The sequence below is a fragment of the Neomonachus schauinslandi genome, chromosome 3, assembly GCF_002201575.2.
Source record: "Neomonachus schauinslandi chromosome 3, ASM220157v2, whole genome shotgun sequence".
Lineage (NCBI taxonomy): Eukaryota > Metazoa > Chordata > Mammalia > Carnivora > Phocidae > Neomonachus > Neomonachus schauinslandi.
Window position 1 is genome coordinate 189,391,472 of NC_058405.1, and position 25,008 is coordinate 189,416,479.

General features: G+C 46.7%; 1 protein-coding gene across 1 annotated transcript in view; it reads right to left on the reverse strand.

Annotated features, from left to right (window-relative positions):
• Positions 1–23,896, reverse strand: part of COL6A3 (collagen type VI alpha 3 chain) — a 64,191-nt gene extending 40,295 nt beyond the window's left edge. The window contains exons 1-9 of the mRNA XM_021679034.1: positions 23,806–23,896; positions 21,663–22,280; positions 15,896–16,498; positions 11,506–12,090; positions 9,165–9,764; positions 7,297–7,869; positions 5,297–5,905; positions 2,653–3,258; positions 665–1,279 (exon numbers count right to left, since the gene is read on the reverse strand). Coding sequence (XP_021534709.1) covers positions 665–1,279; positions 2,653–3,258; positions 5,297–5,905; positions 7,297–7,869; positions 9,165–9,764; positions 11,506–12,090; positions 15,896–16,498; positions 21,663–22,280; positions 23,806–23,896 — 4,900 coding nt within the window. The remainder of the gene's footprint in view (positions 1–664; positions 1,280–2,652; positions 3,259–5,296; positions 5,906–7,296; positions 7,870–9,164; positions 9,765–11,505; positions 12,091–15,895; positions 16,499–21,662; positions 22,281–23,805) is intronic.
• Between the last annotated feature and the right edge of the window lie 1,112 nt (positions 23,897–25,008).

Here is a 25,008-nt window from a genome sequence, read left to right on the forward strand (position 1 = left end):
GGGAAACTGAGAACTGAGTCTGATTATCCCATGCAAAATGGTATCCTGTCACAGATTCAACGGTCCATAAACCCAGATGTTTTAGGAAATGCCACTAACCACTTTCCTTCTGGCCAAAAATAAACAATGATGTCTGACAGGAGTCGAGGGAGATGTACTAGAGGCAGATCAAAAAAGGGCTGGGAGAAACAGATTGGAAAATGGGAAGCAGACTCCATACACCTGTGGAGGATTGCCTGCCAACATGCTAAGAGCTTCAGGGAAGCCTGCCAAAAATCAATGGCATTTGGGGGTACTTTCCTAATTATAATCAAGCCATCAAGACTGGAGTAAAAGAGGGGCATCGACTAGCCAACCTCAAAGATTCTGTCCTATTCTGAGAGCCAATGAATCTGTGGCTAATCCTCAATGCACCTTCATAGAACCTTTCAATGGGTCTCTGACTAGCCTTAGAGAAGCCTCATGGAACAATCATTGGCCATGTTTTCTGGGATATGTTTCCTTCTACAGTTCAACTGAATCATTTTTCCAGTGTTTGGTTTTTACTTATATGTGCAGCAACAACCCTAACAGATGAAAATTATTAAAATAAACGCTAATTATATTTTTCAATTAAAAGGTAATTGATGACATGCTCTGTAGTTACAGGTCCCATGGGTCGTACCTGGCCGTGAGGGAGGAGGTATGTCCACTCCTGGAGGTGCAGGTGTGACCCCGGAGGGTCGAAAGGCATGCATGACCCTGTCTTCTATGCTGGGGAGCTCTCTGAACTCTCGCACCGTGAATATCAGCCTGGGGTCGTTGGTGATGGTCTGTAGCTCTGTTCTGTCTATATTTCGGTCTCCCACTCCTAAACTCACAATCCCTGAGGAGCTAATCACCTGCGAAAACCTGGAAATATCATCCTGTGATTTTCCACCCAGAAAGAGAACCAGGTGTTGGGGCACCCCGTCTTCTATCCGGCTCCCAGCAGACTTGACAAAGAGGTTTCTTGCCACAAATTCCAGAGCTTTGCCAGTGTTCAGTGGGGACCCCCCTCTGAACCTCAGGCGACGTAAGGCATCGAGCACAGCAGCCTGGGATTTATGGGTCTTCAGGAAGAATTCTGGAAAGACCTCATTGCTGAACTGTACAACCCCAATCCTCACTTTATTGGGGCCAATGTTGAGTCTGCGGACGATCTTGATAACAAAGTCCCGAATATGTGCAACGTCATCAGGCTTGATGCTGTCAGAGGTATCAATTAGGAAGACAATGTCTGCAGCATCACTCTCAATAGCTGTGGTTAGAAGGAAAGGAAAAGGAAAACTCAGTACATGACTGGTTGTTTATCTGGTTTTGTTTCTGCTTTCATTTCTGAACTTTGCCTTATGTTGCACCACAATATTAATTAACATTAAAATTATAAGCTGATGTACATGCGTTTATCTCTTGAGCTTTTTAAAATTAATCTCTAAAAATTGGGCCTTTTTCACCAAAACAATTTCTGCTTTTTGAATTATTGAAAGTTCTCCAAAACTTTCTCTAAGTTTACTCTATTTTAATTTTGGCTTTGCGGTCTGGGTTACAACTAGTTTTAAAAAATGTAAACAGTATTTAGAAACTGGATTATCAGAATCTACAGAATCACGAGCTGTTACTACCTGAAGGGATCAAGATCACCCGGAACAACATCTTTGGTATACAAGAAGAGAGAGACAAATGAGGTCAAATGTCCTCTCTGTTCGAGGCCACCACTTAAGTAGTGATGGGTGAAGAATGCCAACTCTCTCCCACTGTGCCACAACAGGTCACCAGGTGTTTGACTCATGGGATTTCCTCCTGCCCACATACCCCTAGCATTTATAAAAATTTTTTTTGTTTTCATTGTTATTTTCCCCATTTTCTTTATATGAATCCATTTTTAAATACAAAATTAATCAAAAAGTCCTGGGAAAGATGAGCCATGTTTTCCTTTTAGTTAGAATTCTAGGTCCTTCTTGGATGCCATTTTATTGAGCTACTCATACATTGCCACTCAACAAATTCAGCCTCTTTTGCCTCATAAATCAGTAGGCTACTTATAATGGAAACACAGCACAGCAAAAGCTGAACAAGTCATGGAATTTAGCCATCAATATTGAGAAAGAGAAAAGCTGGCCCAGTACACACAGCCAGGCTTTGGGTTCTCCTGTAGAACACAAAAGATTTCACAGAAAACAAACATCAGAGTCCTGAGTACACACTGACAAAAAGAAGACAAAAATAACCAAACACCTGCCATCCTGGCTAATAGGAATGCCTGCTGCCTCTTTACCAATTACAGCTTTAGCTCTAAGATGTAGAAAGATACCTAATCACAGAATTACTTTCATTTCTTGACAATATCCGATCCAGGCCAAACTGCCATTTGGCAGCCTTCCACAAAATTGCTTACCATGAGCTCAAATCCTATCCTAAATCCTTTCTAACACCCTCTTACTGAGATGCTCCATGGTTCCCCATCATGTGCATCCTCCCTCCTTGCAATGAGCAATAGACATAACTAGTTCAATATCAGGTGTCCCTTTATTTTATTTTAACTTATCATGAATACCATGGATCTATGAACTTGTTATTTTTTTATATTAAAAAAAAAATACTCAGAGAACAACAACAAATACCCCATCTTACCTGGAGAAGGATAGCGAGTGCTGGCCAGGATCTTCTGTATCTGCTCTGAAGTTAGGGTTGTGATGGGGGTCAGTAGTTTCTGCTCCAGGCTGGGCAGCTCCCGGAATGTGCTCACTGAGAACACATATTCAGGGCTCAGAGAGATCTTAACCAACTCTTCCTGGTCTGCATTCCTTGCAATGGTAAATGGTGCCACACCAGACTGCTTGAGCTCGGCTGCAGAATCGTCTACCACATCATCAGACTTCCCAGATGAAATGAGGACCAGGAACTGAGGGACCCCCTCTTCAATCCGGCTCCCCAGTGGCCTCTTGAAGATATTCCTTGACACGTACTCCAGGGCACCACCAATGTTGATCTGCCTCCCACCTTTGGGCCTCAGCCGCCTCACTGCATTCTGCACTTCATCCTTACTGGAATGGGCATTCAGCAGGAATTCCACCCTGGGATCCTCGCTGAACTGGATGACTGCCACCCGAGTCGTGTCGAAGCCCACGTCCAGGTAGTCAACCAGCCTCTCAATGAGGGTGCGGATGTACTGAAATTCAGGACCAGCACTTTGGGACCCATCAATGAGAAAGACCACATCCTTCTTGCTTCCAACACCTGCGAATCACATGTTATCATGGGCTTCACCTTTGCTGGCACCAAATTCTCAGTGTTAATGAACCACCTCCCAGTTTGTCTTGGAATCACCACCTGACAGACAAAATATCCTCATTCTGACTCTTCTAGTTAAAATACAAGTCCCAGGAGTGAATTCTGGCATTACAGTGGATTACAAGTCTGGGGGAAGAGAAGGAACCAGCAAAAAACAAAGAAGAGTAACTCTGAGGGAGGCAGAGAGTAGACACACAAGAGCCATGTCTAGACCACATAGGGATGGTGTTTCAGGAAGGAGATGATCTCAACTGTGACATGCATCAGCTTCTTATGGACCAAGCAAGATGACATCTGAGAATTGATCATGGAGGGACCTTGACAAGAGCTATTTCTGTGGAGTGGTGAGAGTGAAAGACAGATCAGGGTGGATTCAGAAGGGAATTGTAAAGATTTAGAGAACTCTTTAAAAGGGAGATGGGAGCATGACTGGAGGGGGAAGCAGGCATCGAGAGTCTTTAAGAAAGAAGAAAAAGTGATGTGTTTGTATTGTGAAGGGAATCATCCTTCCTTTCCTTGGTGGAGAAGCAATGAGGCAGGAGAGAGAATGGTGAATGGCACCCTTGCGTAGGTGAGAGGGGCAGGTGCCCAGGAGGCAGAGACGGCTCACCTGGGAACAGGTGGGGGCTGAGATATGGACAGCGGTGCTGGGAAGAAGGAGAGTGTAAAAGAAACAAGACAGGAACAAGGCAAAGGTAGAAAATAGTTATTTTGAAGAGTCAGACAGCAAATATGTTGTAGAAACATATGCTTGTATTTAAAATAAAGAAGAAGCATATGCACTATGACAAGATTTCCAAAGTGCATTCTTGAGAACCCTGGTACCTCAGGATGCACCATATAAAAGGACCCTGCAATCAAATAAATTTTGGAAATGTGGCATTCTCTTATTGAATTGTAGATGTGCAATACACATCAATTGGCGTGGGGGACTTCTTTTGCTTTGTTTATCCCACTGTTTCCCAGATTTATTTGATCACAAACCCTTTAGAGCATTCCATAGAAGCCTGTGGGGCATGCTGTACTCTGTCCTGGACACCAGCAAGGAAAAGCCAGTCCTTCTCAACTGTACCATGTCAGTCACCCTCACCTCCTTCGTTCACCCAAAGGGTACCATATCCAGCATCTGACTTTTTTCTCATTTGCTTCTACTTTTCCCTTCCTTTTGTTCCCCTCTGCCTTTCCTTTTTTTCCCTCTCCATGCCGTGAGGCTTCAGAGGGCACTCTGTAGAATGTAAGCCACAAGGGAGCAAGGATGCTGCTGCCTATTCACTACTGTGACCCTCCCCACCGCAGTGCCCAGGGCGGGCAGGCCCTCAGTGCTACTGTGAAAGGGATGGATATATCTCAGCCCCCTTCATTCTCAGCAGCCAGGCTCCCACTGTTTCTAGCTTATTGTAACCAGGCCCACAAAAGGGAAACAGGAAAGATGAAATAGAATGGACTACAGTTATAAGAGCAAGGTGGACTCCTGCCAATTAAGACATTTACTTCTCAGCACCAGCCACATTCAAAAGCAATCATCACACTTTGGCTCTGGAAATACCAATATTTTCAGAGACTGTGCCCCAGCTTGGGGGACCCTGTGGTCAATTTCCCTCCCTTATCACAGAAGGCTGCCAGCTGGACCTGCCAGGGGCAGCTTAGAATTGATATTGAGCTGGTGCCACCAATGAGATGGTCCCATCCCTTCCGATATTATGCAGAAGCCTCTACACAGACTCAGGGATCGGCACTAAAGCCGAGCACATGCACCTCTTTGAAAATTTAATTTGGCCCAAAACACTGAATCATAGCATGTCCCCAGGCCTCTGCCACTGCTGGCCACTGAGACCAAAGGCACATGGCCCCTAATTCTTCATGAAAGGCCAGTTTTCACCCCATATGGTAGAGAAAACCAACAAAGAACACTTCTGAGCCCACAGTCCGAATAAGTAGCCCCAGAGGTTTCTAGGAACAATGACCAAAGGACTCCCTTCCTTACCTGGGCTCGTTGGGAGGAGCAAAACTGGCTGCAACCTGCTTAGCTCTTCCCGGCTGAGCTGGATGACTCTGTCGGAGATCACCTGCTGGATGGTCCCCAGCTGCTGGAAGGTGGGAATGGCCACGGCAAAGTCGGGGATGAAGGAGATGGTCTGCATCTCTGTGATGTCAGCATTCCCAATGCCGATGCCAATGGGCACTGCCCCTCCCCTCTTCAGGACCACTGAGGGGCCCCTCACGTCATCCCCAGACCTGTCCGCTGTCAGGACGATCAGCAGCTGGGGTACACCTTCTGTTATCCTGCTTCCAGCAGAGCTGATCAGAATATTCCTCAGGACAAAGTCCAGGGCAGCCCCAGTGTTGGGGGTTGGCCCTCCCAGTAGGGTCAGCCTGCGTACGGCGTTGACCACACTCTGCTGGTCCATGTAGGAATTCAGGTAGAACTCGGGTCTGTTCCGGTCGCTGTACTGCACCACAGCCACACGAACCCGGTCCGGGCCCACATCCAGGCTCTCCACCACTCTCTGGACAAATTCTTTCAGCAGAGGGAAGCCGCTCCTGACGCCCTCAGAGCCATCAATCAGAAACACCACATCCTTTTCACCTGAAACTGGGAGGGAGACAGCCTCAATGACACACGTGACCCAAAGGGGACCATCTGCTATGGGTCGAGGTTGGACTGAATAGTGGCCCCACACAGGTATCCAATTCAGAATCCCCAGAACTTGTGGAGGGGACTTTGCAGGTACAATTACATGAAGTGTTTGGGGGATGAGGAAATTATCTTGGATTATCCGGGTAGGCCCAGTATAATCAATCATGTGTCCTTCTAAGAGGGAGATAAGACGATGAGAGTCCAAGGAAGAGCTCTGAGGGAGGAGGCAGAGGCCAGAGAAGAGAGAAGATGCTCTGTTGCTGCTTTGCAGATGCAGGAAGGGGCCCCAAGCCAAGGAGTGCAGGCTGAACAAGGCAAGGGAATGCATAACACACAAGAACCTCCAAAAGGAATGCAATCTGGTTGACACCTTGCTTTTAGCCCAGTGGAACTGGTTTTGGATTGCTGACCTCTAAAACTGGAAGACAATGAATCCATTTTGTCTTAAGCCACTAAATTTATGGCAACTTGCTACAGAAATAGAAAATGAATGCAGCAATATAGATAAAAAGATGATAGATAGATAGATAGATAGATAGATAGATAGATAGATAGATAGATAGACAGACCTTTATTTTAGAACTTGCATTATCAACTTTCAGAGGTGTACTCAGGAAACAGTGTTGGGTGGAGGAGAGACAGGAGGGCAGAACCTGTGTAACCATCAACACGTTACATAGATGGGAGCTTTTGAATGATTTGCTGCAAGTCACAGTGGATCAACAAGGGGAAAGGGAGACCAGATGTCAGGGTTACAATCCAAACCCGACAGTGTACAGCTGAAGAGTCAATGCAGAAGTTCTAAATTCTCAGTTTTTAATCAAAAGGGTTATACTTGAAATTAATTATTCTTTTAACTGCATTTTTACCAACAAATGGAAAGCGGTTAAACACAAAGTCATGGTAATAAAGATCAGCAGTTGGAAATTCCAGTGCAGCATTTATGGTGGGAATGTACCCGCCTCTCCTCACGCCTTATATTCTTGATGAATGAATTGTGGATGAATTACAGCACAATGAGACCCACTTAAAGTAAGACTTTAGAGGACTGTGAAGCTGAAGACTGTTTTAGCTATAATGTACCCATGGTGTGTGGCTTTTATTAGGCATATAGTAAAAATAGGGTTTTTGAAAGGATTTTTAACTATTGATGTGTCTAAATCTTTATCATCTAATTATGAAATATCTACCTAATTATGAAATATTCTAACGGTCACCCTGATTCTCTTGACTTGCCCTGAGAGCAGTTAGACAATTAAAGTGGGAAAAGAAAGAGCCAGCAGCCCTACCTTACTCATGCATTGCAGAACGGGGCTGCAGAAGCAACCAGAATCTCTATGCCATACCTGGTGTCGGTGCCCCATTTTGCACTGATTTTAAGAGATTGACGATCTGTGGCTGAAGTTCTCCAATCTTGGGAAGTGACTCAGTGGCCAGGATGAAGATGGGGGACGGCACCATCAACTCCAGCTCAGCAGGATCTGCGTTCTTGGCCTGCAATATGAAAGTCACCACCCCGCTCTGTTTCAGGTTGAGTGCAGGTGTGTCCAAACGATCCGATGACTTTCCTGCAACCAGCAGCACCAGGAACTGAAGCACTCCATCCTCGATCCGGCTTCCAGCAGACTTCACAAAAATGTACCTCTGTGCGTAGTCCAGGGCATAGCCCAGATTGAGGGCTTTGCCGGTCTTGATCTTCATTCTCTTCACAATACTCAGGATTTCGGGCTTATTCTGGTGCTCATCAAAACGGGACTCCACCCTGACATCATCGCTGTACTGAGCCACCGCAATCCGGGTTCCCTCCGCTTTCACATCAAGCTCATCAATAACCTTGTAGAGAAAGTCGCGGACAGCAGGGAACTGGCCCACAAGATTGGCTGAGCCATCAAAGAGGAATAGAATGTCTCGCTTGCTTTCTACAACAAAAGTAGGTTGGGACACAGTGAGGGAGGAGAATGTAACAGGCACCGATGTGACTTCAGCCCAGCACCACTAGCATTTGGTAATGGGAGGTCACACAATTCACCTGATGATCACTGTACCAGCAAGGAAGGAGAACACCCACTGTCAAAACTTGAAGCACCAGCTGTCTAAAATGTCCCATTTCAAAGCAGTGCATATTTGCAAAGGACTAGATAGAACTGGATGGGTCTACCCAATCTAAGCATCATGCTTCTTCAACAAAACAAGACAGTGGAAGCCCCAGAGGGTCTTATCCTTGCATCAGGAGGTAATCACCCTAGGAGAACAGTGTTTTCCAATTGTTATAAATTAAACTATTTAAAATGTGGTCCATACAGTCCTTTTGCTTAAGAATTAACCCATCTCTAGCAACAAAGGCTGACATGGGTTAACCACCCAAGGATAAATGAGTTGACACCTATCTGCTCTAACTGGATTATCTGCTCCTAACTCTGAGGTTATGGGCTAGGACCCCAAAGAGGGCCCATCATTACTCTGTGGGTCATACTGTCTATCAGTGCATCCCAGCCTGCTGTACTTAGCCAACAGAAAACAGGGAGGACAGCCCACAGGGGGCTACGAAATATCACGTGAGCATTATTTTCAGCTCTAAGAGTTCTTAGAGGTATTTTGATTAGGTTTCAGTTGTCTCAGTCTTGCTCCCCATCTGTGTGATGTCCGCAAGCTGGCAGATCCAATGCGTCCAAATCTCACCACCGTACTAATTTGCAGTGATAGCAATAGTCCAGGCTTCCTTGGGAAATCATTTTGTCATCACATAAAGAGGCAGCCCTTGTTGGGTTTATTAAAAAATAATAATAATTTTCTACCTTCAGCGGATTTTGAACATAAAAAAAGATCATATAAATAATTTCCATCTGTGAACAACCCCGATGCATTCTCCTGTATGAAAGGGACTCAATCCCTCTTGCTCTCACTTCCATTCTGGATCTGTGCTCCAGAACCTTCACAGGCACTGGGGCAAAAAAGAGGGGGGTTGTGGATAAGATGGGAGGAACAGAAGCTGGATCTTCTAGACTTTCTTTCATGAACGAACTCCCTTTAGACAGAGGATCTAAGCTTGCTGGTACAGTGTCTCAAAGCCCCCATCCAAAATACTTTGACCCCAGATGCCCAGTCTTGGTTCTACAGCTCAGCAGGCTCTCCTGTTCAGACTGGGCCACCTGCCCCGCCCCCCCCCAGGGGAGGTGTTGGGGGAAGGGAGCCCCGCGCAGTCGGGGAGCTTTACCTGGCTGGGCGAGGGGCACTTCCTCCACACCTCCGCTAACATAAGTGGTTAGGGGCTGAATCAGCTGCTGAGGCAAAGCTGGCAGGGAGCTGAACTCATCCATGAGATACACCAGGCTCGGGTTAAAAGCAATCTGCTCAAGCTCTGCCTTACTCGCCTGGCCAGCGCCCACGCAGAAGGTGAGGACGCCTGCGCGTGCTAGGGCGTTGGCGGCCGGCAGGTAGGCGTCGTCAGACCGCCCGGCTGTGAGCAGCAGCAAGAGCTGCGGCACGTGGTCGCGGATCCTGCTGCCGCCAGCTTCGGCGAAGTGCTTGGCATGGACATAGCCCAGGGCCGCGCCCGTGTTCAGGCCCGACCCCCCTGTGAGCTGCAGCTGCCTCAGGTGGGCCAGCAACTCTGACTTTGTCTGGTATGTGTTTAGGGAGAACTCTGTTACTGGAGTGTCACTAAATTGCACTAAACCGACACGGATATTGTCGCTTCCGACATCAAGGCTGTTAACTACGTTCATGACAAAGTCCCGCACGTAAGGGAAATTGGTCTTTCCAACGTTGAACGATCCATCCAAAAGAAAGATGATATCCCTTTTGTTTACGTGAACTGCAGTGGAGCACAGAAAACAAAGTGAGACGTACACAACCCCGAGGGGCACGCATGCCAACGTCTAGAGCACACAGACTGTCGGTGAGGCAAAGCATATCCGGCTCGTAAAATATGGCGGAAGGCTGCATATTTTCCTCTAGTGGTAGCTGGTGTTTGTGAGGCGACTCGATAGCCAAGTTGGCGAAACCAAGTGGGCTCGTGGAGAGAGAGAGAGTGCCAAAGTGAGAGGGTTTGCAACCAACAGAAGTGATCAGAATCCTTGAAGCAGAACCTTCCTTCCCCGGAAGTGAAGCGACCAGCGTGCCCTGCCTTTCTGCCTCACTCAGGTTTATGACTGTGGTCGTGGCCAGCCTTACATGGGTGAGACCGGGTCCCCCGGGCCAGCCTTACACGGGTGAGACCGGGTCCCCCGGGCTCACCTCTACACATTTGCAGAGAGATTTCCACTTACAGATAGATTAGAGTGTTAGCCCAAGTCACCTGAGAACACGAGGTCCTGAAGGCTAGACAAAAAATTAATAAAACTGTGCTGTTCTCATCCTGAAGTATTCCTAGGACGATCCCTTTGTCCTTCTCTCTTGTTGGGAGTCACGGCATCGCCTGGCAATAATCCCATGGGGTGCCCGTGGGAATTCCTCCAGAGTGAGATAATAGGATCATGGAAACGTGTTAAAATGCAAAAGGGCTATTTGCCATGCTTGGCTGAGGATAGGCACACGAAGATTCAAAAGAACAGTTCTCAAATTAAAGAATTTGTAGCAGCACACTTAACTACCTGCCTTTAAAAAGAAATTATCTCCCATCTCTTCCCTGGTGTCTCACTAAAATTTCAACTTGACAACTAATTTTATCCTGTGTCCTATCAAATGACTTTGGCTATGAGAGTGTGGAATGGAAGTCTGAAGGAAGGAAGAGAGAGAGAGGCTTTCAGAAGAGCAGAGAGCCTGAGGAGAAAGCATGCATCATGCAATATGGGTCATGCAGCCAACAGTCTTCCAGTGGTGAGGTTGTGAGGCGGAAAAGCTTGTTTCCGTGATATTCATCTTCGTTAAGGACGGCGAACTGTACTCATCCAGCGAGTGAGCTCACAGACTGTTATCGTGTCTTTGAAAATAACTTTTCACTGATAATCATATTAAGTGAAAGATTTTAGAAACCACTGGGTTTTTAATCTCCACGCCCATTCAAGGACTGAAGGGAAATCCCTCAGAGAAAAGAGAGAGGGTTAACATTCTGCGCTACTGGGGGCTGGGCCACTGAGTGGGGACTGTGGGCTCAGGAAAGCCAGAGCCAAGCCACATCTTGGTGGTGGCAGAAGCAGGCTGAATGGGAGTCAGCAGTAGAGACAGACCTGGGATCTGACAAGAGGTAACAACTAGAAGTGACCCCCCCCAGGCCAGAAGCTAGAAGGACAGGTGGCCCCTGGCCCTATAGTTTCCGTCATATGATTTCTATCTGATGACATGTAAAGTCATACAATTCTTATCATATGACATTTTAAGACATACAGTTGTATCACATGGCATTCAAGTCACACAATCCCAACTCAGGGTAAAAGGAAGCCTGAAATAAATCTTGTTTATGGCTCTTGTTTCCACCATTTAAGTTGTTTCCATCATTTAAGACCTCTCTCTCAGCTGAGCACAAATAAAACTTGGTTTTGTTTTGCTTTTTTTTTTCTCAAAGGCTCTGCCTGCAGACCCACCCTGCCGTGAGTCTGACTTCCTCCCCAGCATACCTTCAGAGGTTCCGGAGAGGGTCCTGAGAGGCGCCAGCAAGCCGGGCAGCACGCCCTGCAAAGGGGCGGTTCGGAACTCGGTGGGGATGAACACCAGGGAGGAATCAAAAGCAATCTCTTCCAGCTCAGCCTGGTCGGTAGCCTTGCTCCCAATGGCAAAGGACATGATGCTGCTTCTCTTCAGCTCCTGGGCAGGCTGGCTGATTTCATCTAGGGACTTACCGCCTGTAATCAGCACCAGAAGCTTAGGGACCCCCTCGGCGGCCCGGTAGCCAGCCGAACTAGTGAACAGGTTGTTCCGAACAAAGTCCAGAGCGGAGCCTGTGTACAGGACTGAGCCTTCCATGGGTTTCATTCTCCGCACGGCGGTAATGACTTCCCTTTTACTGGGGTAGCTATTGAAATAAAACTCTGGCCTCACAGTGTCTGCATACTGAGCCAGTGCCACTTGGATAAGATCCTGTCCGATTTCCAGCCTCTGGATGACTTTGGCAATGAAGTCGCGGATTGCATTGAAGTTGGCCAGTCCCAGTGCGGATGAGCCATCCACCAGGAAAACTATGTCTCTCTTGTTGACTTCAATGACTGTAGGTAGCAACATTATAAGGTGAGTAGAACGGCCTTACCTAGCACATTCAACTATGACTCTCCATACAGCTAACTCGATTCCGAGGGCACTCCCGTTTGCTCTGGCCAGTGTGAAGTCAGTGGGAGCCCCAGGAGAATCTGTCGGAATACACACATCCTCCCTATGGGGTGGCAGGTTGGGCTCCTGATCCCTCCACCCCCACCCACTCCTAGTACTTTTTACAAAATAGTCGCACAAAAACAAATTGAGTTTTAGTAACCACCTGTTTAGCACACTGTCGGTTAAAAAAGCCAGGAAGCTCTTTTCTGCCAAAAGTCTATAGGTTAGATTTGAGAGTCAAGAACGAAGCCATAGCTTAAATGAGTAAAGGAGCATCAGTGTCTACCCAGAGGGTCTTTTTGTTTCACACCCGTGACGTCATGAACATCTAGCACCAGGATGACAGAGCGTGAACATCCCCATTCCCTTCCGTTCTACTCTCCATGCCTGGATTTTTCAGGCAAAGGAAAAAAAAAAAAAAACAACCAATTACTTGACATCATAAAATTTAGAGAAAGGAAATCGATGTCAAAGCCAGCAAGTGGCACAGAAGGATTTCCATGTAAGAGACCTGCACAGTGCAGGAAGGGGCTAAGTTCCGTGTTAGGACTGTGATAAACCGCACAGCAAAAGCATCTGGACGAGGTCACTGCCTCGTGACTATAAACTTGGGTCCACCTGCTGTATGACACACAGGCAGCCCACCTGAGCCGCGGGCACAAAGAACTGGGTCAGACCTGACACCTAGTCCAAACCCCTGCCAGGGCTTCCAAGACTTAGAAGGATGTCAATGGTTAAAGCGGAGGCAGGAGTGCTTGCCCTTTATTAAATAATTATCTGGACATAAAGAGGCCTCCATGACTCCACACTCTCAGGTGGATTATAGAGAAAACATGTAAATGCACACATGAACACAAAGCATCCAGGGACAGGCATGCGGAGACCATTGCTTTGTCAGCAGTTTGTGATGTAGACGATGAGTTCCAAGTCCTTAAACGTTCCATAGAGACGTGCAGACACATGAAATTCTTACTATGTGTATGTGCGAAAGACACTGAGTGTGACATAGCCCTGCCTTCCACTCCCCTCCACACATACATAGAAGACACACATACATACAAATATACAGTTAACCACACATGTACATTTCACGCACACACGGATCGTCAGCCTGCCCCGGATACATGCACTCACACACACACAGCCCTCCTCCACCCCTGACGCAGAAGTTGATCCTGAGACCATAAATGCAGAGATACCTTCATTCCATGTATGTGCAGGCATATACGTATATAAGATATACCATAGATGGAATAGAAAGACAGGTCAACTGTCATCCCCGATAACCCAGGCTGACTCCCTCAGCTGGTTGAGTGGCAGCCTCCCCTCCCCCTCCAGTAAGTGCATCCTCGTTCTTGGCATGTGATGCCCACCCAAACAGAGCTGTCTTCTGCTGGAACTGGGTTTGAAATACCTTTGTTGGGAGGTGAACCTAAGGTCCTGCTAATCAGTGGGCTTCTGCCCTCACCTCCCGTGGTGACAGTCACCAGCGCACTCCCAGGACACGACATCCCCCCAGACCTCACAAGCCCAGGACCAGGGGTGACTGCCCTGGCTCTGCCACATTGCTGTCTACAAACGTCCGGACCCCTCCTGTCGCTTCTCGGTGTTGTCTTGTCTCCACCCTACTCCCCCCATCCTCAGCGACTGGGGACCTTGGCCCCCAGTAAAGCCCGTCCTCCTGCCCCGCCCCTGACCCCGCACCTGCTTCTCAGGCCCCACCTGCCCTTACTGTCTCTGGAGATTGCCACCCCCCCACCTCGGCCTGGCCTCCACCTGGTGCTCACTCATGCTCCCCCTGCCTCTGCCACGCCAGGCCCCAGATCTGCTCCCCCTGCTCCGCAGCCCACCCTCGGGGTAATCTGCATCAGCCCACGACGGCCAGTGCTCTCCTGCAAGCTTTCCTCTCCCAGCCTCCAGAATGACCACTTCATCCTCTGCTCTCGGCTCAGACTGGCCCACGCCCACGCCCAATCTCACCACACAGGTAGGTCCCTGAGAAACCAGAGCCACCGGAGGGCAGTCCCTCAGCTCCAGCCTTCCGTGTATCAAGTGAACTCCAGCCCCGCTGCCTTCCAACAGTTCTGGAAAGAGTCCAGGCTCCTTGGTGTTGCAGGGACACCGCACCTGGAGCACCGTCCCTTTGCTGTCCCCTTTCTATCCTGCAGCTTCTCTAACCCGCTTTCCCTGGCCATCCCATCCAAAGTTCCCTCCCCCTGTTCTTCCCTTCACAGCCCCAGGCTGCCCTCATCTACCTTCTCACACTCGGAATACTGCGTCTGGTCATTGGCTTACATTTCCACCATCTCCCCTTTATCCTGTAACGGGTCAGTGCCCACATCTCTCTCATCCACCAGCACTGTGTCTCCGGTGCTTGGCAAACTGTCCAGCTCACACCAGAGAGCCAAGGATCTTTGTTGAATAGTCACAAATGGTCACAATGATCAAAGAGGCTGTCTGTGAGTGAGGAGCTAACACTCTAGCTTGGGAGAACTGAAATGAAAGCAATGTGCAACCCATGAAGAAGAAGAACATGAAGCTTCTCCTGGAACAAAAATGTCTTCATCCAGTGTAGCTCCTTTGTCATAAATTCAAGAAATTGGGAGCCCAGAAAGGTTGTGCAGCCTGACCAGGATCACCTGGTTACCATAAGACCCAGGACCAAGGCCGGGTCTCCTAGCTACAGCTTTGGTGTTTCCTCAATGTGGACGGAACCTATGGAAACCATCTGTTTGTTTCCAGAACTGTACAAGTCCAGAGAAACCTCCGTAGGTGGTATTCCAATCAGAGGGATGTCTAGAAACATCAAGGGGATTTTCAGGATGGAATTGGGCATCAACTCTGGTTTTCCCTACCCAGCAATAATGCAGAATACCACGGGTAATCTCTGGCAGGCAGGTGAGATCACCAGTTAAGGTAACTTGGTACCACTGGGTCTGCCTGAATCTTAACTGTCACAGCCTCAAGCACAGCTGGACTCTTCTTTACATTTTGAAAACACATTCTCGCCTCCCACACTTCTTACATGTATATTTGTTAGGTGATGGGATTTGTTTTATGTTTATAAATGATTCCAGTTGGGCTCTTTTGCCAAAGGCCCTCTGTTTGAAGGTATGTCATGATTTCACCACTCAAAAGAACAAGTCAGAAATTCAACAAGCACAGGCAAACAGCATCTCCTAAATATTCCAAGTGAGTGCTGTGTTGTTGCTTACCTTCAAAGTGTGGCTCTCGAAACCCACCAGAGAGAGGACCCTGCGGGGCAGCCCACACCTGCTTACGAGCACACCTCTTAACACGCTGGCTTCAAGGCAGTGCCATTGTCCGGGACCAATTTTCCCAGAATTGCCATAGGCCCCTGAGCTCCGTTTTTCAGATGACTGGACCGTAAGTAAACAATACAATGATGCTCGACAACCTCAGTGGAACAGCTCTCCTGAATTCACCTTCAAAGCACACTTCCTTGACAATGCATGCATTAACATGAGCTTCCCACTCACTCCCAGATCTTGTGTCTTTCTCCAACACCACAACAAACACAGACATCACAACCAAGAGCTAGCACACGTCAGAAGGACTCCACCGTGGGTACTTACAGGTTCTCCTGAGGCGAATCATTCTGTAGGAGCCTGCCTTACTTCTATGAAAACCAACACACAAAACCCCCCACTTCCCCACGGATGGCGAGAAGAACATACGTACCTTCTGTGACAATGGTTGGCGGTTGTAAGACAATGTGCCTTTGGGCCACGCCAACAATGTACGGCAGTAATTGCTCCTGGAGGTCCCCAAAGCTACGGAATTCCGGGACAGTAAACACCAAGTTGTCATTGGTAGCTATGTGCTGAAGCTCGGCCCTGGAGGCGGCCTGGGCTCCGAGGCCAAATGAGAATACGCTAGCCTGCTTCAGTGCTACCACCCCGTCGCGGATCTCGTCACTAGAAGGCCCAGCACTTATGAGGACCAGCACCTGGGGAACCCCTTCCTCCACTCGGCTGCCCCCTGCCCGGGTGAAGTGGTTCTCCACCACGAAATCAAGGGCAAGGCCGACATTGGCCAGCTCCCCACCAGTGAACACAAGGGCTTTCACTGCATCCAGAACCTGGGCCTTGGTGGAGTAGGTGTCCAAGGAGAACACGGTTCTGGGCTCATCGCTATACTGGACCACCCCCACTCGGATCTGCTGAGCTCCGACTGAGAGTCTCTCAAGGAGATTTACAAGGAAGTCGCGAATGACTGCAAAATGGACACTTCCGGTGTTGTTTGATCCGTCAATAAGGAAAATAATGTCAGCAGAGTCTTGTGCTTTAAAAGAAAGAAATGCAAAAAATGTGAAAGCGTTAGAACAAGTGACCACATGCATCGTTCAGTGTTCTGACATGTTTCTTTGGAAACCAATAAGAAACACGAAATATGGACACACAAAACACATGTTGATTAAGGAGTGTGAAATTCTCTTTTAGTTCTGCATTCTGAATGGATAAGAGGCAACTTCTTAGGAATCATGGTGTAAAATGGGGCATTTATATCAAATTTTCATTTGCACCATCTCTGTAGTTACACATTAAAACATCATATTCACTTGTCTGAGAAATCATTTGTACGTATTCTAGAAACTTCTAGGAAATTTGGAGGGAGATGTTGTTGCTTGGAATTGTGCATTATCATACCCACAGGAAAAGATAAGGGAGTGTGCACTATTCACAGAGGTCCAAACAAGATTTGTAATTTTTGGACATTTCTCTTATAATCCCCAAATGATTATAGGAATTTTCTTTGTCCAAATCCACAGCTGGGAAATAGAATCTCAGATTCAGGGTTTGATGACTTATCATCCCAGCATGTTAAACAATTCTCTGAGCAACAGTTTCTTCTCTTTTCTTTAAAAACCAAAATGGCGCAGGCACGCAACTCTGTGAATTAGAAAGAAAGAACTCAAGCTACACTTAAAGTTCTCATCTTAAAAATACTCTCATAGATGTTTGGTTTGATCTTTTCTTTTTTTAATAACCTATTTTATTTAAATTCAATTAGTTAACATATAGTGTATCATCAGTTTCAGATGTAGAGTCCAGTAAATCATCAGTTGTATATAACACCTAGTGCTCATTACATCAAGGTCTTTTCCTTTCTCATATGATGTTTAGTTGTGTGGAACTCACATGTGGGTCTGGGATTAGGCTAAATTTGTTGTTGTGTGTTTTTGCTATTGCCTCTGTATTCAATCACATAATGCAGAACAATGTTAAACAGAGTGATATGAAACCAGTCATGACATAATTATCCAACCTTATTTTTATGACACCCTAAACTGACTGCCTAGTGAGCCCATGAGCCTCTAATAAACCCTGAATCAGAATTAGCTCTGGGGTTTTACAGATGGACATAAAAACAGAGACCTAGGCCTCTATTCTCCCTGCAATGGCAAGCTAGACACTCCCACCCCATTAGGAAGAATGGGGGGTTTCACAGACGCACTCTGTAAAGAATAGCAATCAATAATTTAGAAACCTGAGTAGAATATTTCAAAGGCTCAGCTAGAACATTTATATCAGACTGATTTAAAACTGGAGGAAAAGCCAAATTAGTCTGGTGAATGGTTTTTGATAACTTAAGTGCACGTCAGGAACAGGAAAAGATTCTATGGGAGCATATGTGATATTTATATTCTGAGATTTTAGGAAGCTGTATTTTCGATATAATTACAACACTATATATATATATATATATATATATATATATATATATAAAACTATTCATTCTGACCTTTTTAACGACAGTGAATATTTTATGTTTAAAATGAATTTTTCCTTATGCCAGCAAAATTGCTTTCATTTTCACTATGGACACAGGATACAAATCTGATCTCATAAAACTAAAGAATTTTGCTATAGTGACATTACGTTCTTCCCCAAGTTCCCTCACAGGGTAAGCCAAGCCAGGGATTGCTAGAATCAGAAAGGTTCTTTCTTTCACTTCCACAAAATCCCTGACACTTTTGCAGATGAATTCCTTGCATGGGGGAAGATATTAACTTGGAAATATGAGATCTAATGAGAGGGATAATTTGCTACAGTAATTAAGATCTCATATTTTTAATAAACATCACACCCAAGTACTAAATAAGAGTGGGCCTTTGCTAAGAACACCAAAGCATTTGCTGGTCTTTAGCCAAAACTTAAGATTCCTGAGGGATCTTTGGGAGGATGCAGTGCCACAGAAATGGTGGACAGCGTCACTGGGGCCAGACGCTATGTCAGGCACACCACCGTATTCCTCAACATTTCCCAGGCCTGAACAAATGCCCCAGAGAGACAGTGGAAGATTGGCCGCTGACTCCACATACCAGGTCATTTAAAAGAAGGATTAGCTATGAGCCTAGGGTCAAGAAGAGGAAAACGATACCTAAAACGCAGGATGACACAGTCCTTATTCGTTGATTACTTTTAAATTAATTTATCACATTATTATTTTTTGGTTGCAGTTTACAGGAGTACATAAAGATTTTCCCACAGGGCTTGGGGAAAATCCTTGAACTTTTCTCTTCCTAAAGGCTGGACTGCAGCAGGTCATAGAAACATGTTGGATAATTTGTCATCACTGAAAAAACAACATTGTCCTCTGATGCACACAATGATGGGACAAACAAGGGCATGCTATGTTATCCAGGAGAACCAAAGCCTCAGACAAACACAAGAGCTATGGGTTCTTGTGTACAGCAAGCCAAACCAATGACCCATATCAACTCTAAGGATAACCAGCTGTAACTAAACTTAAAAACAGGAGGTTGTCTGGTTTTCTGCTTTAACAGCTCGTGTATCACACCCTCTGTGGCATTTTCTATAGAGAAGTTTCACAATGTCCATGGAAACATCAGGCTCCTTTAACACTGTTGGAAACACTCTTTCCCTGAGCGCATTTGTGTGGGCACAATGCCTTCCTGAGCTCGTGGGATGCTTTCTCTTTTTAAGAAAAATAAAAAAGATCACATATGTATTTCCTATGCAAGTCTACAAAATTGTAGATGGATTTTGTGAGTTCTTTAAACCTACATTTTGCAAAGAAAATAAGGCTGACACTGAAATCCTCACTGAATACAGACCACTTTTAGCTTTTGCTTCAGTGCAAAGGTTTTGTATCTTAGTGATATTCTTTTATAAAAGATTTATAAAAGAATGACAAAGAGATTTTTAAAAATACAACCTTTGGAGACTGATGACTTGAGTAGAGTTCATTTAGAACAGTGGGGACCATTAACATTTCATACACCTACAGGTAATGGGAAGACGGTTGCTAACTTACTAGCAATCTCTCTACTGTCCTCTGACTACCTTTCCCAAAAACTGTAAGCAGAGAATGATTATTATTTTACTTTTGGCTGTGGAACATGCAATGGGCTGTGATACTGGAGGAGTTGCAGAGTGAAGTTAATCAGAAAAGACAACATAAACAGATTAATATTCCACCCTGGAGCTGCTAGTGGCTTGGACACTAGAAGACAGAGATGCTTCCTTGGCATAAAAACAAAGGTTTTATCATCTGTGTGGAAACAGACTATATCGACAGGCTCCTTGTTCATTGATAGAATGGTTAAACATAAAGGCAAACTCATCCCCTCTTTTTCCTGATTTGGCCAAACCGGCACTCAAGAAAAGATGTCCTGTTTCTCTACTGATGCCTTCACTGTATGGACAGTGGATTAGTTCTTACCCCTCTGTTCAGAAATGTGATTGATGGTGAATTACTGACACTGAGAATATTGTAGAGATTGGGATAGGTCATCATAAATACCCTCATGTCATTGCCTTGTGGCCCAGAGTTTTTGGTTCGGGATGCTCTGGGGGGTCCCAGCTCCTTCTATAATCTGGCAGGATTGACACGTCCATCATAAAACATAAATGAGGCTTGTCACGTGTAGCAGAGGACACCTTCCGGGGTTAAGTGTAAATGATCGAGGCCGTTACTCACTCCTCTGTCAGAGATAAGACCTGCTGGCAGGGGTGTTAGCCTTCCCACCCCTGTCACAGCTGAGATCATGGGTGACCACTGGGGAGACCACTCTCTGAAACAACTTGGGGTTGGTTAGTTCTGGAACCCTTCTCTCCTCCAAGCTCTGCCCAAGATGACCGGTTCCTTCTCCTGACAACTAGTCAACTTCTTCCCCAGTCTTTGCTTTCTGAATCTGTTATGGGAACCTGACATCCATACTGTGTCCCTACAACTCCCCCATTATCCTGACCACAATCCAGAAAGCTCTACCTTTCTCCAGACTCCTCAGGCCCCTCCTGTCTTTCCACCAGACCCTCCCACGTGGCCCTTTAGATTGGTCAATTTATGCCTCACAATCTCAACTCTTTCTTCTCCCTGCCCCACCCAATGTGTTGAATTAACAAGAGATGGACTCTCTGCCGGCCACCCAGCCTCCTGCCTCCTATCTCTGAGCCCCTGCATGGCAACAACTTTGGAAAGCTTAGGAGAAGCCACAGCCATGGATCTTGCTCCTGTGGTCACTTCCTGGGTGCAGTGTGGAGCCTGCCTGCCCAGGCTGCTCCCCGCTCACTCCTCCTTCGAAGAATCATCCACTTCCTCCTCCTCCTCGGGGCAACTATGTGCCCCGAAGGGATCGTCGACCTTCCTAAGGGATTCCTTTCCATCACGCTCAGCCTGGGTCCACGCTGCACACCCTGTGCTCATCTCCAGAGACTTTAACATCTCTGTGGCTAACCCTCCTGAGCGCCAGCCTCCCAAGTCTCCAGCTGCCCCCTCCCCAGTGGCCCTCTGTCCACTGCACCCTATGCACATGAGGGCCACGTGGGCCTGTGAGCATCGCTGGACACTAACTACTGCACGCCCACGGTCTGCCCTCGGTCTCCCTCTGTACACGGTGGTGGCGTTCCCCGGGTCGCACACCCGGCTGCCTCTAGGGCTCCTCCCCACCCTGCTCCACACCACTGACCCTGTCTTCCCCCCTCTTCCCCAAGGCAGGACCCCTGCGTGGGCTGTTGCAGGCACTGACTCACTACCATTCTGGATTTCCTTCCCAAGAAGATCCTCTCTTTGTGACCTCCGCATGGCCTTCTGGCCGGGAGCCTTCTTTCCAGGAAACAGGCTCTCTGTTCAGGTAACAGGTGCGAGGGCTCTTTGCTAGACGCCTGGCTCGCTACACAGAGGCTTCCTTTGCTAGGGATCGTAGGAGTGCCTCGTGGGGGATCATAATAGCAGATGGGGGTATTTTTAGAGTTCAAATTTAAGCGTTCAAAAAAACACCCTCTTGGAGGTAGGTGAGAGCTCTATTTCCGAAGGAGCTCCAGGGCACGGTCAAACCTTTGTTTTTAGACCCATGAACAGCCATCTCTTCCCGCTTGCACCCACCCACGGCTAGCTACAGTGTTGCTCGAACACCAGCGGTGGCCAAGCTTATCTCCAAAGAACAGCGAGGCGGGTAGCAGCTTGGCCATATTGCCATTACCTGTGATGTCTTTAAGGGTGTCTGTGCCTCCAGCCCCTTCTGGAGCCACGGATGACTGCACACAGGACACTAAGTTTCCTACTATGTCATGAAGTGAGGTAAAATTCTCTAGGTTGAAAACATGCATATTGAGCGGTTCACTTGCTATTTCTTTTAAGGCTCCTTCATCTGCATCCTCAACTCCAATTGCAAACACGTTAACATCAGCAGACTTAAGTTCCGCTGAGGGCAGAGCAAGGCCGTCGTCCGAGTGTCCATCGGTTAACACTACGATAACCTGAGGGACTCCGTCACTGGCCCGGCTTCCAGCAGCCTCAGTGAGGTGGTTCTGCATTACGTATTCTAATCCTTTTCCAGTCTCATTGCTTCCCCCAATATAGGACATGTTGGAAATGTGGGAGAGGACTTCTTGCTTAGTACGGTACGTATTTAACAGGAACTCGGTATGTGGGTTGCCGTTGAACTGGACCAGAGCAAAACGGAAATCACTGTCTCCCACAGCTAAAGATTCTATAACATCATACAGAAACTCTCGAACAAGTTGGAAATGTTCCTTTCCAATGCTCCAAGAGGAATCCACTAGAAATATTATATCGGCAGCAGCACCATTTTTGACATCTTTAAAAAAAGACATTGGTTTAGATTTTTCTCCTGTTCAGGCAATGACTTCCCATCGGCGCAAAACCTTCCTTCCTACGCTGTCTGGGCTTGAACTGGGCTGTCACTTGAGGGAGCTGCACCTCGCTCACACTACGGGCAGGGAGGCTGACTTACCTGAGATGCGGGGACCTGGGCGTGGGGACTCGATGGCTGCATATGGCCCAAGTTCCATATGCCATGAGCCCCATACGTGAGCCAGTGGCAGGCTCCAGAATGGAGGGGGAGCATTCCCTGGAGTGTCTTTTAACTCAGACATGATTCTTTGTGACAGTTTGAGCCCCAAGACCCACCTGATGAGACCAGAAGGCTATCCCATCAGAGATCGCCAACCAGCATTTTATGAGTTCATCCTTCAGTCGGGGCTCTGAGACTGGGCCTTGAGAAGAAGGAACCGTGAAAACTTCTACCGTTTTACATCAACTAGCCTCTGCCGCTTTGGGTAATTTGCGAGAAAAATAAATGTAATAAAGAGGTCTTCCTTAAGGGAAGACTGATGTAACTGTAGTGAAAGGCAGTGTCTCATTTTTCTGTCTTTTTAGCATGAAGAAAGGTACTCTAACTAGTTACTATATCTTTCTCAGGGCCAGAAAAGCCTTTGCAGATGTGGGATGTTATTTATCTTTTTCAAAGATGAATCCAGTCCTCTCTCGAAAGTGGAAGCAGGGGGCTCAGGGTGCCAGGCTATGGGGGGGGCGAGTGCCCTTCTGCGCTGTGGGCCAGGCTGGCCTCACACAGCCGGCTCCCGGACTCTACTTACCTTAGGCTGCCCGGATGCCCCAAGTAATGCTCCCCTTTCCATGAGGTGGAGCTCAGCTCCCTGCCATCTAAGGACCAGGGAGCCCAGTAGGAGGATCCCTGCCCAAGGCCCACTCTCCAGGCAAAGGAGAAGAAGACCCAAGGCCATCCCTCTGAGCTCACAATGCATGAAGCACTTCTCAGTTTTCTAAAACTCTGCAAGCAAATTCTTGAGAGGGTTAATTCACATCTATTTTGTAAACCGGTTTGAGAAACTAATTTTTTTTAAAGATGGGGTGATTCTAGATGAAAAATGTCTTTTTGTGCCCAGAGTTATAGAGGGAGGGTGATCTATGTGTTCTGTTTTCAAGAAAAATGTTTATTCTCAATAATTGTCTTGTCCTGGTTTTATATGCTGTGAGACCAAACCAGTGCCAGAAATGTGGAAAAGCTCTTCATTGGGTAAAATATTTGTGAAACAAGCTTTCTGCTCATACCCAGTGTAAAAACAAACCACCTGCAAACCAACTCCAAGATATCAAACCCAAGTTTTAGTAAAAATAAGCCGTCTCTCCCTGGATACAGAGCATCTGGAAAAGTCTGTATGCTGAATGAACATCCTGTAACAAAGGGCTTCACCATCCTTTCAAAGTATGTCTAAGTTCTATCTCAAGCTCGTGAGGTCTAAGATCTACAATCAGAGAACATACTCCTTTGAATAAAAGTAAGAAATGTTTCTGGATCTTACCTGCTTGCTGCTGTTGGGCATGGGTAAGAGAAAAGCCTGAGAGAAAGAGACAAAACACGGCCACCAAGGGCAAATGCCGATGTTTCCTCATTTTGAATGTGTCTAAGCACCAAGTGGGAACCTGAACGAGAAAATAGGGCAAAGTAAAATGATCAGTTTCGACAGATTACAAACTAGTACATCAAGGATTTATCCCTTTTATGAAATGTAGTTTTGACTAAACAATACATGAGAATCTTTGAATCTAGTGATTATATACCTTTGGCCGTAGCTTAAAAGGGGGGGGGGGCAATTAAACCTTGCTTCTTCTCAGATTGAGGCGGGCAGCAAGTCACCAAACAAATGGCAGAAGGAGTCAAGAGTAAAGGTACTTGTGGACCCAAAGAGTAGCAGGTCTGTGACACCCAGCTTAATTGTGTAGATGAGGTTTGAAAGAATCCCACAGGAAATCTTCAGTTTATGGAGAAAATGGGCTTTGCCCAAATTAGAGTGTGTGCAAACACAACCATGGCCTCTGGACCCACTTCAAATCTTGCCCTTGCTCTCTATTTAGCACTCTTTTCCCAACAAAAACCTGCTGATGCCAACTACCAATCTCAGAATGGAACACGTCCAAGGACATTGAATTACCACGCCTGTGATGCCAGACCTGAGGGTTGACCACGTTGCTACACGATCTCCCATAGCCACGCACCAGCTGGGGGCTGCACACGTGACTTCCAACCAGCCAAGCTCGTGCTCAGATGGGCTTGGTAGCCTGTGTCACCAGACCTTTGCCCTACAAACAACACCCTCCCCTTACCCCAAATCAGAAAGCACCCCTGCTCTATCAAAATTCCAACGGCATTTGTTTCATAGAAATAGGGGGGAAAAATCCTAAAATCATATGGAAGTTTAAAAGACCCAGAAGAGCCACAGCGATCTTGAGAAAGAAAAATATAGCTGGAGGTGTCACATTTCCTGATTTCAAAACATATTACAAAGCTACAGTCATCAAAACAGGATGGTACTAGAATAAAGACAGACATACGGACCAATGGAAGGACACAGAGATCCCAGAAATAACTCTCACCTCATGTATATGGTCAAATGATCTTTCATAAGAGGGCCAAGGCTGCACAATAAGGAAAGGGCAGTCTTCAACAAATGGTGCGGGGAAAACTGTATATCCACATACAAAAGAACAAAATTAGATGCTTACCT